A 20,012-nucleotide genomic window follows, 5' to 3' on the forward strand; every position below is an offset into this window, starting at 1 on the left:
TACAGCATTCTGTAATGCCGTAGATAAGCACCCGATGTATCCTGAAAGATGAGAAAAAAAGGTTACATTATACTCACCTGGGCGGGCGGTCCGATCCGATGGGTGTCGCGGTCAGGCGCCTCCCATCTTCTTATGATGACGACCTCTTCTTGTCTACACACTGCAGCTCCGGTGCAGGCGTACTTTGTCTGTTGAGGGCAGAGCAAAAAGTACTGCAGTGCGCAGGCGCCGGGAAAGGTCAGAGAGGCCCGGAGCCTGCGCACTGCAGTACTTTGCTCTGCCCTCAACAGGGCAGACAAAAGTACGCCTGCGCCGGAGCGTGAAGACAAGAAGAGGACGTCATCATATGAAGATGGGAGTTCCCGGACCGCCCCTGGGTGAGTATAATGTAACCTCTTTTTCTCATCTTTTAGGATACATCTGGGGCTTATCTACAGCTTTCCAGAATGCTGTACATAAGCCCCTGATGCCGGTGGGCTTAGCTCACCTTCGATGTTGGGGGTGACAAGTTCCCTTTAAAGGGAACCTGTCAGCAGGATTGTGCAGAGTAACCAACAGACATAGCCAGGTTGGTGCCGTTAAACGTATTAAAACGTTACCTTGGTTGACGAAATCCGTTTTCTGGTTATGGTTTAATCTGTATTTTCAGTTAATGAGACTCTTGTGCTTTGGAGCGGGCCCATCAGGGGAGGGAGGGGGGCCCTTCACGTGGTGGTCTGGTTAGAGGTGACCTGCCACCTATTTTATATACTTAATATAATATGTATTGGGGGGAGAAAAAAAAAATATCACATTCAGCAGGCAGGCAGCGTCTGCAGCATGATCATATGTATAACATGCATTTAATTAATTTATTGATATACATTTATTCTGGAAAAAAAAAAAAATTCTGTCTCAAAATGGCGCTGCCTACACAGTTGCATCTCAGCAATCCAATAGACGCTACTGCGCAGGCGCTGCCATCTTGGTGGAGACCGAAATAACCCCCCCCCCCCCCTTGCAAAATGGCACCGGCAGAGCCTGTGCGGTAGAATCAGATCGCTGAGATGCAACATTTTTTTTTTTTTTTAGGGGGCTGATCACTGAGGGATCACTCACCTGTCATAAGCCATCAGTATGAATATGTAAGCAGAGCCCCACATGAAGACCCCCACAGGCCGGCACGGAACACAAGAATCTCATTAACTGCAAACTACAAATAAAGATTACACAACAACCATAAGACGGATTTAATCAACCAAGGTATCATTGTAATCAGTATAACAGCGCCGACCTGACACTGTGTGTAGGTTACTGTGCACAATCCTGCTGACAGGTTCCCTTTAATACACATTATTGAGCCAACAGTGACACATGTCCTTAATTGACTGGGGTAGTGGATGCTACAGTGGTTATTAGAGCTGATGCAAATCGATATTGAAGAACCCAGTCCAAACGGCTAGATCAGTAATCTGTGGGCACTGGAAGGGAGACCTAACTGACAGCATTCCTAGATAGTCTTTAGAATAGCCAGCCTGGCGCAATGTCATAGTATGAGATACATACCAGGCAATCAAAAGAAAAGCCGCGATGCTGGCAGGTGGTTCATAGGAATCCTGTCCAGTAATCCTAGATTGCTGGCGGGGTCAATGGACTGGTCCTACACATCGATTTGCACCAGCTCTAATGACCGCTGTGGTATCCACTACACCAGTAACGGGCATCCGACAGTTTTGGCTTAATCTGTATTACTGTGCAGTTGATTTGAACAAACTCATGGTCATGCATGGGGATTCTGGAATATCCATTATGATCATAGGAGTCCAAGCCATCAGACATGTCCCGTAGAAAGGAGAACATTTTTGGTTTATGGGACAAAGTATTCTTACCTTTAGCAGCATCCATGAAATACAGGTGAATGGAGTACTCATCTCTAATAATAAAGTGACCATGGGCATATAATGCCCCGTGCTACAGATGACAGCACCAAAATATCCTAGAAAAGCAAAAAAGTGGTGGACAGCCAAAAAGATGTCAAATGTCCAGAACACAAAATTAGATGTGTGAAGAACAAGATTTTCAAATGTAAAGAACCCAATTGCTATCAACATGGTAAAAGCAGCCCACCCCTGCTGACCCGTGATCTGATCAGCAGGGAGAACTGGGTCAATAAGTAGTGCATTTAGCCCAGCCACAATGCACTGGACCCCGAATACTGCCCTTGTAGCCGCAAGGTTCCAAAATACTTTCTCTTTGGTAGGCAGTGATCTGTAAGTGGCAAAAAGCACAATAGATGCAAGGTGACCAAATGCAAAAATGCCTGCATAAGATAGGAATCCTCCTGCTATCAGATTCAGGCGGACGTTCCATGATGAATAGTCCAAATCAAAGTCTAAACTGCTCAGGGCAGATATGAGATCACGAGGAGCAGCCATCTTGCAGGAAGAACGAGTCGTATATGTACTTTCTACATGAATACTGGCATCTTCTTATACATAGTCCGGATTGTACATGTCAGCATTACCTGCAAAACATAAAAGTATTGATAAAGAAAGGACCACTTGGGTAATCACAACACCGCTATATTAGGCTTCAAAATTCTCATGTATATCTCCACGTATGTTATCCTCTTCTCTTTGCAGCGACTTAGCGAAAAGACCCTGGTGGGGTTGAAACTAGGGATGATCGAATAGCTTTGGATAAGTGCTTATCCGAATAGCTGCATCAGTAACCTGGATAACTGGAGCGCTCCCGATAACCAGGTGTCCGCTGCGGTAGCTGCATGTGTCACGGCTGTGTGACAGTCACAACACATGCATGGAGGGCCCAACAAACAGGCTTTGGCACCGAAAAGCTGATTATCGGGAGCGCTCCAGTATCAAGGTTCTCGATACAGCTATTCGCATAAGCACTTATCCAAAGATATTGGATCATCCCTAGTCGAAGCTTCTAAACTTTGTCACTTAATCCAGAGCTATAATTTTGTCTTTATCAGCTCCCACAAATTTTTTTTTCCCTAGTATAAGACAACACCCCCATAGGCAGACCCTCTAGTATAAGGCAGCACCCCATAGGCAGACTGTAGTATAAGGCTACGTTCACATTTGCGTTGTTGGGCGCAGCGTCGGCGACGCAAGGCAAAACGCATGCACAACGCAGTGTTTTGTGACGCATGCGTCCAACGTTACATGAAATTGACACTTCACTTTTTTTTTATCAAAAGATGCATGCATCGAACAACGCAGGATGACGCAGGCACTTGCGCCCTATGCGTTTTCCATAGACCCTAATGGGGTTTTTTGGCGCATTTACGACGCAAGTGCGACGCATGCGTTTTTTAAAAAAATTAGGACGCAGGAAAACTGCAACATGTAGCGTCCCCTGCGCCCTGTCTTGTGTGTCTATATGACGCATGCGTCGTAAAACGCAGTACAACGCATACCGGCGCATGTCCATGCGCCCCCCCCATGTTAAAGATAGGGGCGCATGATGCATGCGTCGACCATGCTGCGCCTAAAGGCGCAAATGTGAACGTAGCCTTAGGCAGCAACCTCACCGGCAGACTCTGTAGTATAAGGCAGCACCCCCCCCCCCCCTTCTCCATGCAGACTCTGCAGTATAAAGCAGCCCCTTCCCACAGGCAGACTCTGTAGTATAAGGCAGCACCCCTCCCCACAGGCAGACTCTGTAAGGCAGCACTCCCCCCCCCCCCCCCCACACACACACACAGGCAGACTCTGTAGTATAAGGCAGCCCCCTCCCCACAGGCAGACCCTGTAGTATAAGGCAGCACCCCCCTTCCCCAGGCAGACTCTGTAGTATAAGGCAGCACCCCCATGAAGAAAAATAAATACCTCTCTTCTTCCTGTGCTGCTCCTGCTCACCTCCGCACCGCAGGCGGGGGTGATGGGAGACGGAGCACTGCGCGCTCCTTCCCTCATCAATGCGGTCAGCTGTATCGGCTAAATGCAGATGCAGCTGACCTTGCGGTGATGGGCGGGGGGCCCACTGCTGGCACCGGGCCCCCCCCTCGCCTGGTCTGGGACCCCATAACGGCCGATCGATTCTCCCTGCTCTGCCACTGAGCACACTGATACAGTTACAGTAGCGTAGCTCCGGGTGGCCCCCCTCTGAGCTCCGGGCCCAGGGGGACCGCACACTCTGCCCCTGGTAGCTAAGCTACTGGTGGAAGTTGAAGAAAATGGTCTATCACAAGGCTCCAACCTGAAAAGCTGATCTGGCAACAGAAGTCAGAGAAAGTTGAAGCCAGATTGATGAAGAGTACTGTTTGACACTCATTAAGTCCATGCCTCAGAGACTGCAAGCTGTTATAAAAGCCAGAGGTGGTGCAACAAAATACTAGTGATGTTTTGGAGTGTTTTTTGTTTTTCATGATTCCATAATTTTTTCCTCAGAATTGAGTGATTCCATAATTTTTCCCCTATGCTTGGTTAAAAAAACACACACAAAAAAAACAACACACAACCATTACTGACTGCCACATTCTTTGTTCTTGATTTCTTTTAGTGTTTCTTAAAGCCAGAAAGTTGCCATTTGAAATGACTTTAGTTTTGTGCCATGTCTGTGATCCGCTTCTTTTCTACAAAATTAAACAACTGAATGAACATCCTCCATGGCCGTGATTCCATAGTTTTTGCCAGGGGGTTGTAGCCTGAGACCATATGCCGGTGCAGTTGGCCCTGGGTTCCTCCTAATGCAGGACACTGCCAGACCTCATGTGGCTGGAGTGTGTCAGCAGTTCCTGCAAGATGAAGGCATTGATGCTATGGAATGGTCTGCCCAGTCCCCAGACCTGAATCCGATTGAACACATCTGGGACATCATGTCTCACACCATCCTCCAACGTCATGTTGCACCAGACTGTCCAGGAGTTGGCAGATGCTTTAGTCCAGGTCTGGGAGGAGATCCCTCAGGAGACCATCCGCCGCCTTATCAGGAGCATGCCCAGGCGTTGTAGGGAGGTCATATAGGCACGTGGAGGCCACACACACTACTGAGCATCATTTCCTTGTCTTGAGGCATTTCCACTGAAGTTGTATCAGCCTGTAACTTCATTTTCCACTTTGATTTTGAGCATCATTCCAACCTCAGATCTCCGTGGGATATTAGTTGTGATTTACGTTGATCATTTTTATTAGGTTTTATTGTTCTCAACACATTATTATTATTATTATTTATTGTTATAGCGCCATTTATTCCATGGCGCTTTACAAGTGAGGAGGGGTATACATAAAAACAAGTACAATAATCTTGAACAATACAAGTCATAACTGGTACAGTAGGAGAGAGGACCCTGCCCGCGAAGGCTCACAATCTACAAGGGATGGGTGAGGATACAGTAGGTGAGGGTAGAGCTGGTCATGCAGATGTTTGGTCGATCGGTGGTTACTGCAGGTTGTAGGCTTGTCGAAAGAGGTGGGTCTTCAGATTCTTTTTGAAGGTTTCGATGGTGGGCGAGAGTCTGATGTGTTGTGGTAGAGGGTTCCAGAGTAGAGGTGATACGCGAGAGAAATCTTGTATACGATTGTGGGAAGAGGAGATAAGAGGGGAGTAGAGAAGGAGATCTTGTGAGGATCGGAGGTTGCGTGTAGGAAAGTACCGGGAGATGAGGTCACAGATGTAAGGAGGAGACAGGTTGTGGATGGCTTTGTACGTCATGGTTAGGGTTTTGTACTGGAGTCTCTGGGCAATGGGGAGCCAGTGAAGGGATTGACAGAGGGGAGAGGCCGGAGAATAGCGTGGGGACAGGTGGATTAGTCGGGCAGCAGAGTTTAGAATAGATTGGAGGGGTGCGAGAGTGTTTGAGGGGAGGCCACAGAGCAGGAGGTTGCAGTAGTCAAGGCGAGAGATGATGAGGGCATGGACTAGGGTTTTTGCAGATTCTTGGTTGAGGAATGAACGGATTCGTGCAATATTTTTGAGTTGAAGTCGGCAGGAAGTGGAAAGGGCTTGGATATGTGGTTTGAAGGAGAGATCAGCATCAAGGATAACCCCGAGGCAGCGAGCTTGTGGGACTGGGGAGAGTGGGCAGCCATTTACTGTAATGGATAGGTTCGTTGGGGGGGGTCACGTGAGATGGGGGAAAGATGATGAATTCTGTTTTGTCCATGTTAAGTTTCAGAAATCTAGCGGAGAAGAAGGATGAAATAGTGGACAGACATTGAGGGATTCTGGTTAGTAGGGAGGTGATATCTGGTCCAGAGATGTAGATCTGTGTGTCATCAGCATAGAGGTGATACTGAAAGCCATGAGATTCTATGAGCTGTCCCAGGCCAAAGGTGTAAATGGAGAAGAGCAGGGGCCCAAGGACTGAACCTTGTGGGACTCCGACAGAGGGGGCGAGGTGAGGAGGTGGTGTGTGAGTGGGAGACGCTGAATGTCCGGTCTGTTAGGTATGATGAGATCCAGGATAGGGCCAAGTCTGTGATGCCAAGGGATGAGAGGGTCTGTAATAATAGGGAATGGTCCACTGTGTCAAAGGCAGCCGACAGGTCGAGGAGGAGGAGAACAGAGTAGTGTCGCTTGCTCTTGGCGGTTAAGAGGTCATTGGTGACCTTAGTTAGCGCAGTTTCAGTGGAATGGTGTGACCGGAAGCCAGATTGTAAGCGGTCAAAGAGGGAGCAAGAAGAGAGATGGGAGGACAGTTCAAGGTAGACGTGTTGTTCCAGTAGTTTTGAGGCATAGGGGAGAAGTGATATATGGCGATAGCTAGATACAGAGGATGGGTCAAGAGAGGGCTTTTTGAGGATAGGTGTGATGGAGGCATGTTTAAAGCTTGAGGGGAAAACACCAGTTGTTAGTGATAGGTTGAAGAGATGGGTTAGGGTTGGGATGAAGATTGTGGTGAGGTTTGGGATGAGGTGGGATGGGAGCGGGTCAAGTGCACAGGTGGTGAGATGCGATCTTGAGAGTAGAGTGGCGAGTTGATCTTCTGTAATGGTGGAGTAGTTGGTTTTGGAGGTGGAGGGTAGGGAAGTTGGGAGGAAGGGCTCTGGGGCTTGTTGACCAAAACTGTCTCTGATGTTATCAATCTTCTGCTTGAAGAATGAGGCAAAGTCTTCAGCAGAGATAAGTGAGGAGGGAGGAGGTGCTGGGGGACGGAGGAGAGAATTGAAGGTGTTGAATAACTGTTTAGGGTTGTGAGACAGGGAGGATATGAGAGATGAGAAGTAGGTTTTGTTTAGCTGTGGCGAGTGCGGTCGCCACTATGTAATGAATAAAAAGATTTACAACTGGAATATTTCATTCAGTGATATCTAGGATGTGGGATTTTAGTGTTCCCTTTATTTTTTTGAGCAGTGAATATGTATTTATATTACATAGAAAGAGAGATAGAAGAAAAGCTGGTAATTAATTTGCCACCTTCTATAAAAGCACTGCTGGAGCCGACAGGATAGGATAGAAGAGGTGGATTACATACAGTAAATACATATAGAACAGGTAGATATATAGATGTCAGTGACAAATACAATTAGTACAGTGTGTGTAAATTACTGGACATGTTTTTAATTAATAAACGATAAGTTAAAAAAATGGCGTGGGTTCCCACGCAATTTTCAAAACCAGCAGAGGGAAAAACCACGACTGGGGGCAGATGTTTATAGCCTGGGAAGGGGGTATACACATGGAGCTTCCCATGCTATTAAAGATCAGCTCACCGCCAGTCAGGCTGTGAGTCAGCGCAGCATCAGTGACGTCAGCGCTAGTCACTGATGCTGCCGCCGGCAGCTTCTCATTCATTCATCAGCAGTTTACATCCGGGGGCTGTCGCATTAGCACCGCTCCCAGATGAAAACAGTATATCCCCTAGATATGGATTACGGCGTGGGACGGAACGCTCGACGGGTATAGTAAATTGTTGGTTTGTTATTTTTTCATTTATTACAGGAGATCGAGGGTGTCGCATGGATTAGCAGTAACAATAAAATAATTAAACTGTTTAGTATTTTATTTAATTAAAATACTTCGATTCTGGCTGTCTCTTTATTTAACCCTTTACCAACTATAGGATTACTAATGGATAGGTGTCTTATTGACACCTCTCCATTACTAAAAGCCAGGCTTGATGTCACCTTACAATACAAAGGTGACATCAACCCCCAATATGTCACCACTACAGGGCAGTGGGAATAGAGAGGCTAAGTGCCAGAATCGGTGCATCTTAGAGATGCGCCTTTTCTGGGGTGGCTGGGGGGGGGGGGGCAATAAACATGGCCCCTTCCTAGGCTATTAATATCTGCCCCCAGTCACTGGCTTTCCCTCTCTGGCGCAGAAAATTGCACGGGAGCCCACACCATTTTTTCCCCCTGAAAATAATCTTTTATTAAATACATACATGTCCCTTAATTTGCACGCACACTATACTAATTGTATTGATCACACACATCTATTTGTCTTACTATTCTGCATGGATTTACTGAATGTAAACCATGTCTCCTATTGATTCCCAGATTTAAATCCAGGAGTATAGGGAGGGAACTAGCGCCGTCGTGGAAGGTTCCTAGAAACCGAATTACCGGTAAGTCTAATTCTATTTTCTCTAGTCACCTTCCACGAGGCGTACAGAGGAATACCAACTAATTTGGTGTTAGGGAGGGACAACGGCCTGGAGAACTTTCCGGCCGAAGACTAATTCCTTGTTGGGCATTATGTCCAATTTATAATGTTTGAAGAAGGTATGTAATGAAGACCATGTAGCTGCCCTGCAGATTTGTTCTGCTGATGCACCTGCTCTTTCTGCCCAGGAGACTGAAGTAGATCTGGTCGAGTGGGCCTTAATACCCACTGGGGGTGTCTTGTTTTGAGCGAGATATGCTTCCACTATAGCTTTCTTAATCCAATTAGCAATAGTACTCTTTGCTACTTTTTTCCCTTTATTTTGTCCTGAGGGATGGACAAATAGATTTTGATCAAGTCTATAAGAGCTGGTTTGCTCTAGGTAGAATAATACAATGCGTCTGACGTCCAGAGTATGAAATCTTTCTTTTGGATTTGCTGGATTTTGGCAAAAAGAAGGTAGAATAATTTCCTGGGAGCGGTGGAATTCTGACACAACCTTTGTAAGAAAAGAAGGGTCGAGACGCAGTACTATAGTCATCTCTAATGAACAAATAGGGCTGTCTCATTGAGAGGGCCTGTAGTTCTCCTACACTTCTTGCTGAGGTTATGGCCACCAGAAAAATTGTTTTGTAAATAAGATTTTTAGGAGAACAGGAGGATAACAGCTCAAAGGGTGGACCTGTAAGCCCCTGTAATTCCAGATTAAGGTCCCATAGGGGCACCGTTATTTGTGTTTTAGGATTCATCCTAGAAGCTGATGTCATGAACCTCTTAATCCAGCGATGATTTGCCAGATCCTGGTCAAAGATAGAACTGAGGGCGGAGACTTGGACTTTTAAAGGTGCTAGGCCTGAGGCCTATTTCTAAGCCTTTTTGTAGGAAATCTAGAATTTGTGATAAATTTGGATTTAAGGGATCTGGAATTTCAGGAAGACAGAAAGATGAAAATTTCTTCCAAACTTTATTGTATATGGCATTGGTTACCGGTTTCCTTGATTTTTGAAGTGTAGAAACCACTGAGTCTGATAGTCCTTTAGCTCTCAGCACCTGGGCTTCAGTAACCATGCCACCAGATTCCATTTGTGAGAATCTAGGAGATGATTTGGTCCCTGTGAAAGAAGGTCGTGTTCTACCGGAAACTGGAAAAGGCCGTCTACCTGTAAGTCCACGATCAGGTTGTACCAGCTCCTTTTTGGCCACAACGGGGCTACCAATATAGTTGGTGTTCTTCTCGGATTTTCCGTAAGACCTTTGCCAATATTGGGATTGGTGGAGACGCATAGGCCAGGCGAAAGTTCCATCTCTGGACTAGAGCATTCACCCCTCTGGAGCCGTCCCTGGGGCTTAGGGAGAAGAAGGCTTCGACTTTCGTGTTTTGGCGGGATGCGAAGAGGTCGATTTCCAGAAGACCCCACCTGTTTACAAGCATCTTGAAGTTTCGGTTGCTCAAACACCATTCTCCCGGCTGTACATCCTGGTGACTCAGATAGACTGCCTGGATGTTGGACGAGCCTTTCAGGTGAATTGCCGTCAGAGATAGTAGATGTCTTTCTGCCCAGGAGCATAGTCGGGTAGATATATTCTTTAAGTTGTTGTTCTTTGAACTGCTCTGGTGTCTGATGTGAGCAACCGCAGTCATATTGTCCGAATATACTCGAACATGATGTCCCCTGATAAGCTGACCCCCTACTAGAAGGGCTTCCTCTACAGCTTTTAGTTCTCTGTAGTTGGATGACTTTTTGCTTGTTGCCCGGTCCCAGAGACCTTGGAAAGGGGTATGGTTTATCATGGTCCCCCAGCCTCTCTTGCTGGCATCTGTTGTAATTGTAGCCAATGGGACTTGAGTCCAATTGACCCCTTTTTGTAGGTTTTTCGGATTTATCCATCATGCCAGGGAGGCTTTGACACGACCAGGCGTGTATAGCCTTTTGTTTAAAGAACTGGGATGACCGTTCCAATTCTGCAGAATGTGTGCCTGAAGAATTCTGGAGTGGGCCTGAGCCCAGGGCACCGATTGGATGCAGGCTGTCATGGATCCTAGGAGTGACATGCCTTCCCTGATCGTAGGGGGGGGGGGGGCGGGCGGATCTCATATCTCTGAAAGCCCTGAACTTTGATATCAAGGTTAGGCGATGGTCTTCTGGAAGGAAGGAAGGACATTTGCCTTACGGAGTTTAGGAGGACTCCCAGGAATCTCCTGGATTTGGTGGGCCGTAGCTGTGATTTATTCAGATTCGGGACCCACCCAAGAGAAGTCAGAATATTGAGAGTTTGAGACATAAGACTCCAGGATCACTTTGGTGGAAGCTACTATCAGTAGGTCGTCTAGATAAGGTACTATACAGACGCCTTGCATCCGGATAAAGGAGACTACTTCCACCATTATCTTGGAAAATACTCTTGGTGCAGAGGAGATTCCAAAAGGAAGGACATTGAACTGATAATGCTCTATCAGATGTTCCCTTTGTATCGCAAACTTGAGATACTTTCGATGTTTTGGGTGAATCAGGATATGAAAGTATGCATCTTTCAGATCGCTAGTCGCCATGAATGAGTGAGGGCTTATCAAAGGGATGGCAGTTCTTACTGATTCCATTTTGAATCTTCGTATTTCACATGCTGGTTGAGACCTTTCAGATTTATGATAATACAGGACTCGCCCGAAGGTTTGGGTACCAGAAATAGACGGGAGTAATGTCCCAGATCTCTCTCTGATTCCGGAATCTGAGATATCACATTTGATATTTTTAGATCCCTGAGGCCCGCTTTCAATATTGTCTGGTCTCTTAAAGAGGGAAGGGAGGTGACATATATATATATATATATATATATATATATATATATATATATATATATATATATATATATATATATATATATATATATATATATATATATATATATAAAAAAAAGATTATTATTATTACTATTATTAGACCCCGTGGAGGGGAGGAGATGAACTCTATTAGAAGGCCCTCTTTGATGACATTGAGGACCCAGGGGCAATTGGTGATATTTTGCCACTGAAAGAAAAAATTTGAGAGTCTCCCCCCCCCCCCCCCCCCCCCACCGGGTCGAAGTCACCGCTTTTCCTGCTGGGACTGCTGTTGCTGTTGAGGGATAAGGATAATTTCCCCCCCCCCTTCGGATAGCTCCACCTTCCAGACTTGCCTTTTCCTCTTTGAGAGGTTTGGGGCTGAAAGGGACGAAAAAATTTTCTTAGGAGCTTTTTGTTCTGGAAGAGCTTTTTTCTTATCAGTTGCCTTTTCCAAGATGTCATCTAGGGAAGGCCCAAAAACGTAGTCACCTTTAAATGGTATGGCGCATAATTTGGCCTTGTAGGTGATATCGCCAGACCACATCTTGAGCCAAAGAGCTCTTCTAGCTGAATTAGTTTGCACTAATGATCTGGCAGCAACTCTGACGGTCTCCATAGAGGCATCCGCCAAGAAACCAGTAGCTCTAAGAAGACTGGGTAGAGAATCCAGCAATTCGCCCCTAGAAGTACCCTGTGATATATGGGATTCCAGTTCCCCTAACCAGCGGAAAAGGGCTCTAGCTACACAAGTTGAAGCAATATTGGCTTTAAGGGCTACCGTAGAAGTCTCCCAAGATTTTTTCAATAGACTTTCGAATTTTCTGTCCATTGGATCTTTTAATTGCGAGGAGTCTTCAAATTGAAGAGCCGTTCTTTTAGCCACTCTTGCCACTTGATGGTCGACCTTGGGGGACATTCCATTTGGCCGAATCTCCTTCTAAGGGGAATCTGTGCTTCATCTCAGAGGGAATACTGAAGCGTTTTTCTGGCAGTTCCCACTCTTGGTTAATTATATCAGTTATATTAGAGTGTACTGGAAATCCTACACGTTTCCCCTTAGTTATTCCACCAAACATCTGGTCCTGTATGGACTGTGGTTCTGACTCCTCCTCCAGCCCCATAGTACTGCGTACGGCAGATACTAAATCCTCAATCCAATCTGAAGAAAACATATCTTATGGTTTCAGAGGTCATAAGGGACATAGGTTCCTCCCGTCTACCCGAGGATGAGGCATAGGAGAGGTCTGATTCAGACTCAGAATCCTCATCCTGAATTTTTCTTTTCTTTGCTGGAGAAAGTGGTGGTGGGGGTGGAGGGGTAAAGGCCGCCAGGGAAGATTGCACCTCTTGCTTGACTAGCGAGCGGATTTCTTCCAATAGGAAAGGTTGCTCTGCTCTGACTATTTTGTCAGTACATGATCTGCAGAGTTTTTTCTCCCATAATGGGGGCAATTTAATATTGCAGATGGCATATTTCTTTTTAATAGAGGTCTTAGGGGTAGACTTGTCTCCCTGTAACGAGAGGGGGAGAGAGTGTCAGAAATAATAAGATCCCCCTAGGTAATCTATCTAAGGACCCCCGTCCCTGCAACACTTACTGTGGCAGGGGCAGCGCTGGGCTCTGCAGGCGCAGGGCAGGTATTGCCTTCCATATCAGGACAGTCTTACCTGCGACGTTTTCAGACAGGTTTTATGCTAGACAGCAGGCCCCTGCCCCCAGCGAAAATCGATTCCCTCCTCCCCTCCATGGTCCTGGGTGGAGGAACGGCGTCCTGCACGAGGCGCCACCGGCGGAAGTGCTGCACTGGGCGGCAGAAGAGACCGGAAGTGATGCGCGATCACTTCCAGGTCACCGGCAGAGCGCGCAGAGGGAGAGGAGACCAGAGAGCTCAGGGAGGACTCCGGTCGGGATCACTGTCCTGCTTTACACTCTAGGGGGGTGCGGGAAGGCCAGGAAACGGTCCCAAGGACACTGCAGAGCGGCGCGACGGGAGCAGCACAAGGCGGGGAGGTGAGACACGACCCATGTTGCCCGGCTTAGTTAGGCAAAGCCTAGTCAGGTCCTGCGGTCACCGGCCACCACAGCACATGGCACCTCTCTGCGTTCCATGGGGAACAGGAAAGACACTGGTGAGTGGGAGGTGGGAGGGCCTTTTAACCTCTCCGTATTTCCTGTTCCCCATTAGGGCAAAGAGGCAACCTCTGTATGCCGTCGTGGAAGGTGACTGGAGAAAAATATTAATGCAATATTTGCACTGTTTGCAAACATTTCTATATGAAAATTATTATATATTTTCTTACAAATATATATTTACCACTAGGTGGAGCATTTTCAGTTTTAGACCTCAAGCAGCTATAGTAAGACTTACCAGCTTTACTGTTAGCAGCAAAGTTGGGGCAGTAACTGCCGACATCACCATTTCCCTCCCCTTTTGGGTGGTCTAGTATCCCTGGGGCAGGATGAAGAGTAACATCACAGAGCAGTGCTATTTTGTGTGTGACTGCCCTGTGATCTACTATCACCAGCAGTTACTGTCTCTCTCCCCACCAGTCTCTCTCACCCAGATTACATGATTCCTTCACCCCCCCCTACACAAGTTCACTGCAGACCTGCAGCTCCTTCTTATCTTATCCGTGGAATTAATCACAGCTCCTGAGGCAGCTGACAGCTCCTGTTCCGATAATGCTAATGGTACACTGTTCCTCCTTGATGTCTGTGCAGTACCGTATTTTTCGGCATATAAGACGCACCGGACCATAAGACGCACCCCAAATTTGGGGTGAAAATTGCAGAAAAAAATATTTTTTTATAAGATGGGGGTCCGTCTTATTGTCCGAATTTACAGTATCTTACCTGTGGGCTGGTGGTGGCAGAGCAGGGTCACAGGAGGCATGGTGTCGGCAGAGGTGGGGTGAGGCGGTACGGCGTGCACCTGAGCAGGGTCCCTTTCTGCTTAGGTGGGCGATGCCACGGCCTGGTGTCCATGGGAGGGTGGCAGCAGTGGTTACCGACAGAGGTGCTGGGATGAGGAGGCACAGTGAGAGGTATGGCGTGAGAGGGGTCCCTTTCCCCGGTGAGGTGATGCAGCAGCCCAGTAATGCAGCAGAGCCGGGTGAATCCTGTTGTTACCGCGGTGGCAGAGGTGTGGAGATGAGGAGGCGCAGTGAGCGGGGTCCCTTTCCCCGGTGAGGTGATGCAGCAGCCCGGTAATGCAGCAGAGCCGGGTGAATCCTGTTGTTACCGCGGTGGCAGAGGTGTGGAGATGAGGAGGCGCAGTGAGCGGGGTCCCTTTCCCCGGTGAGGTGATGCAGCAGCCCGGTAATGCAGCAGAGCCGGGTGAATCCTGTTGTTACCGCGGTGGCAGAGGTGTGGAGATGAGGAGGCGCAGTGAGCGGGGTCCCTTTCCCCGGTGAGGTGATGCAGCAGCCCGGTAATGCAGCAGAGCCGGGTGAATCCTGTTGTTACCGCGGTGGCAGAGGTGTGGAGATGAGGAGGCGCAGTGAGCGGGGTCCCTTTCCCCGGTGAGGTGATGCAGCAGCCCGGTAATGCAGCAGAGCCGGGTGAATCCTGTTGTTACCACGGTGGCAGAGGTGTGGAGATGAGGAGGCGCAGTGAGCGGGGTCCCTTTCCCCGGTGAGGTGATGCAGCAGCCCGGTAATGCAGCAGAGCCGGGTGAATCCTGTTGTTACCGCGGTGGCAGAGGTGTGGAGATGAGGAGGCGCAGTGAGCGGGGTCCCTTTCCCCGGTGAGGTGATGCAGCAGCCCGGTAATGCAGCAGAGCCGGGTGAATCCTGTTGTTATCGGTGCGCGCGGCCATCTTCCTGAGGCCGCGCGTGCGCAGATGGAGGTCTCTGCTGCCCGGGGCTTCAGGAAAATAGCCGCGATGGGGATCGCGGCGGCCATTTTCCTGAAGCCGAGATGCGAACTCGGCTTCAGGAAAATGGCCGCTGCGATCCCCATCTGCGCACGCGCGGCATCCCGCGGCCATTTTCCTGAAGCCCCGGGCAGCAGAGACCTCCATCTGCGCACGCGCGGCCTCAGGAAGATGGCCGCACGCACCGATAACAACAGGATTCACCCAGCTCTGCTGCATTACCGGGCTGCTGCATCACCTCACCGGGGAAAGGGACCCCGCTCACTGCGCCTCCTCATCTCCACACCTCTGCCGCCGCACCTCTGCCACCACGGTCCACGGTAAGCCTGCATTGCGCATATAAGACGCACCCCCCATTTCCCCCCCTTTTTTGGGGGGGGGAAAAGTGCGTCTTATATGCCAAAAAATACGGTATATCAACCAAGAACTAAAAAAAAAAAAAATACCCCTAAAATGTAACTTAATATTAGGTAAAATTTCCCTTAAATTAGGGTCAGGAGACAAATGGTTAATCTTAACAATGTAATCTTAACACTAAAAGGATAGAGATAAAAATGGTGAGGGGGTGATCTTCCCCTTACTCACCCTACCTTACCGCGGAGATTGGCACCCTAAGTTCGACATGGCGCCCCCACTCAACGGCAGCGCTCCCTTGAGACCCTAAGGGGGCCTAACAAAGAAACACCAACACCAGTATATCTAAAGTGCTAAGGTGTTTGAAGTACTAAATCAATAAAACCTGCATAGGTATATTCTTTTTGGTTAAATATACTAAATTATTTCAGGGCTCTTAATTATATAGATCCTGATGGTTTGTAACTGAGGTGCAATTGTGAGCAATATTATAGACTGAAAAAGGGAACGTATTCCTCTAAATTAACAGGTAGTTACAGTTATATCCTCATGGGTTAGTTTTCATTCAGACATAACCACAATTATTTAGGAATTTAACTGCCAAGAATTAGCAGCAGCGACATGTCCAAATAACACAAAATATGCTCAAAAAATAAATATACTCCTCAGTCATATATCGAAACAATGCAGGGAAACAATAAATCCATAGATGGTCACAGAAATAATAAGGATGTTCTCACCAGGATTAGTTGCCCATCCCGACACGTTTCCCCCAGGATAGTAAGTCAGGGTTCATCAGGGGAACAAAAAGGGGCTTCTCCCGACAGGAGGCAGCTACAGTGAGCCGCGTCCGTCCGACTTCCTGTTTAAATATGCATTGCCGCCATGGAGAGCGTATCTCCGGACCGGATAGGACGTATTGTAAATCCGATAACGTTACCGGACCTCCGGCACATGAGGAGCATATGTGTTCCAGCCAGAGATAAAATACTAGGGGCGGCGCCATACGTTCCATTGTGCGCAATCGCACTTGGCAATCTGAAGGAAAAGTCTATTCGCCCAAGAAAATACTAGGGGCGGCGCCATACTAACATGCAATGGGACACAAATGCATTCCATCACGCGCAGCCGCAATAAATAACATGTGCTGAAAAAAATATATCCTCATTACCAGAGGATTTCTAAAACATTAGGCGGCACAATATTGTATTTTCATCATTGATAACCTATTTATAGGTGCAGGCCAGAAAAAGATTAAGGGCAGCATATACAAAATATATAATTATAGATAACAGGAATTAGCGGTGACAAATTGGCAACCCCTCTATGCGAGGGTCTATATTACATCACAAAATAGTGCATTTTTTCCTCTCACCACCGCTGGGTCAGTGGGGTTAACTCTGAAAGAACCATATTAATATCATTCCACTAAATGAGTGGAAACCACACTGTGGTCTTATGAAAGACCTATACAGACCACCAGTTATTTCTTATCATTTAGGACCTTGTGAATACAGCTCTATATTAAATGAAACTCATGAAATTGAGCTGCTCATTCAAAGCAGAAGGGGACATGGATTCCAAGAGAAAAATCCACCTTGTCTCACGGAGAATTTTCCTGTCCCAATCGCCATAAGGTTATAGAGACTGTTCCGCAATCTGCAGACTTGGCGACAGGAAAATACTCCAACATGAGACAAGGTTTTGGCTTGCAAATACTGATGTCAAATACTGACCAAATACTGCTAGTGTGACGGCAGCCATAGGATGAATAGATAGATTACCTGTAGTAACCTCTTCACTGGCATTTTCCCACGGTGCAGAGGTTACCTCAGGTCAGGCTGTGAGGGAGCACAGGCTCGGTGTCGTCACCCCCGGTCACTGAAGCAACGCCGTCAGATTCTCCTTATTCATCAGCAGCTTACAGCGGGGATGGTCGCATTAGCAGCACTCCCGGTAGTAAACTTATCTCCCCAGATATGGATTACTGTGTGGGACACTCGTTATGTTCAAAAGCGTCTGACCAGGGAGTATTTGGGTTGGTTTATTATTTTTATTTCAGGAGATCGAGGGCTTCACTTGGAATGGCAGACTAAAAAAGATGGCAAAACTGTGAGGTGATTTATTTCATTAAAATACTTTTTTCTTACGGTGTGTGTTTATTTAACCCTTTAACTACTATATGATTAGTAATGGATAGGTGTCTTATTGACACCTCCATTACTAAGCCGGTTTAACCCCTTCCCGACCTTTGACGCATACGCTGCGTCATGAAAGTCGGTGCCAATCCGACCTGTGACGCAGCGTATGCGTCATGAAGGGATCGCGCTCCTGCAGATCGGGTGAAAGGGTTAACTCCAATTTCACCCGATCTCCAGGAACAGGGGGAGTGGTGCTTCAGCCCAGGGGGGGGTGGCTTCACCCCCTCGTGGCTATGATCGCTCTGATTGGCAGTTTCACTTTCAACAGCCAATCAGAGCGATTTGTAATATTTCACCCCAAAAAACGGTGAAATATTACAATCCAGCCATGGCCGATGCTGCAATATCATCGGCCATGGCTGGAAAACCTAATCTGTCCCCCCCCCACCCCACCGATCGCCCCCCCAGTGCTCCGTTACGTGGTCCGCCCCCCTAAGTCGTCCTGTCCGCTCCTCCGTCCTCCTGTCCGCTCCCCCCGTGCTCCGGTCCCCCCTCCCTGTGCTCCGGTCCCCCCCCCCGTGATCCGATCACCCCCCCTTAATACTTACCGGGCCTCCCGATGTCCGTCCGGCTTCTCCATGGGCGCCGCCATCTTCCAAAATGGCGGGCGCATGCTGGCTGGCAGATTAGTTTCAGATGTATTTTGATCACTGCGATATAGCCTATCACAGTGATCAAAATAAAAAAAATAGTAAATGACCCCCCTTTATCACCCCCATAGGGACAATAATAAAAATAAATAAAATATATATATATTTTTTTTTTCTACTAGGGTTAGGGTTAGAACTAGGGTTAGAATTAGGGTTAGAATTAGGGGTAGGGTTAGGGTTAGGGCATGTGCACACAGTGCGGATTTGGCTGCGAATCCGCAGCAAATTGCCGCGGATCCGCAGCGGATTGGCCGCTGCGAATTCGTAGCAGTTTTCCATCAGGTTTACAGTACCATGTACACCTATGGAAAACCAAATCCGCTGTGCCCATGGTGCGGAAAATACCGTGCGGAAACGCTGTGTTGTATTTTCCGCAGCATGTCAATTTTGTGCGGATTCCGCAGCGTTTTACACCTGTTCCTCAATAGGAATCCGCAGGTGAAATCCGCACAAAAAAACACTGGAAATCCGCTGTAAATCCGTAGGTAAAATGCAGTGCCTTTTACCTGCGGATTTTTCAAAAATGGTGCGGAAAAATCTCACGAATCCGCAAAGTGGGCACATAGCCTTAGGGTTAGGGTTGGAATTAGAGTTAGGGTACCGTCTCACAGTGGCACTTTGATCGCTACGACGGTACGATCCGTGACGTTCCAGCGATATCCATACGATATCGCTGTGTCTGACACGCAGCAGCGATCAGGGACCCTGCTGAGAATCGTACGTCGTAGCAGATCGTTTGGAACTTTCTTTCGTCGCTGGATCTCCCGCTGTCATCGCTGGATCGTTGTGACAGCAATCCAGCGATGCGTTCGCTTGTAACCAGGGTAAACATCGGGTTACTAAGCGCAGGGCCGCACTTAGTAACCCGATGTTTACCGTGGTTACCAGCGTAAAAGTAAAAAAAAAAAAAAACGTACATACTCACATTTCGGTGTCCTTCAGGTCCCTTGCCGTCTGCTTCCCGCTCTGACTGTCTGCCGGCCGGAAAGTGAGAGCACAGCACAGCAGTGACGTCACCGCTGCGCTCTGCTCTCACTGTACGGCGGCACTCAGTCAGAGCGGGAAGCAGACGGCAAGGGACCTGAAGGACACCGAAATGTGAGTATGTACGGTTTGTTTTTTTTACTTTTACGCTGGTAACCACGGTAAACATCGGGTTACTAAGCGCGGCCCTGCGCTTAGTAACCCGATGTTTAGCCTGGTTACCCGGGACCTTGGCATCGTTGGTCGCTGGAGAGCGGTCTGTGTGACAGCTCCCCAGCGACCACACAACGACTTTCCAACGATCACGGCCAGGTCGTATCGCTGGTCGTGATCGTTGGTAAATCGTTATGTGAGACGGTACCCTTAGGGTTGGAATTGGGGCTAGGGTTGGAAATAGGGTTAAGATTAGGCTTGTGGTTAGGGTTAAGGATAGGGTTAGGGTTGTGTTGGGGTTACAGTTGTGGGTAGGGTTGGGATTAGGGTTAGGATTAGGGTTAGGGTTGGATTTAGGGTTACGGGTGTGTTGGGGTTAGGGGTGTGTTGGGGTTAGGGTTGTGATTAGGGTTATGGC

The 20,012-nt window shown here is 47.8% G+C and overlaps 1 protein-coding gene across 1 annotated transcript in view; it reads right to left on the bottom strand.

Moving 5' to 3' along the window:
- The window catches only part of CLN8 (CLN8 transmembrane ER and ERGIC protein), a 34,103-nt gene that overhangs the window by 7,790 nt on the left and 6,301 nt on the right, over window positions 1-20,012 (bottom strand). Inside the window, exon 2 of the mRNA XM_077290066.1 lies at window positions 1,869-2,503. Coding sequence (XP_077146181.1) covers window positions 1,869-2,414 — 546 coding nt within the window. The 5' untranslated portion in view covers window positions 2,415-2,503. The remainder of the gene's footprint in view (window positions 1-1,868; window positions 2,504-20,012) is intronic.

Source organism: Ranitomeya variabilis, chromosome 2 (genome assembly GCF_051348905.1).
Source record: "Ranitomeya variabilis isolate aRanVar5 chromosome 2, aRanVar5.hap1, whole genome shotgun sequence".
Lineage (NCBI taxonomy): Eukaryota > Metazoa > Chordata > Amphibia > Anura > Dendrobatidae > Ranitomeya > Ranitomeya variabilis.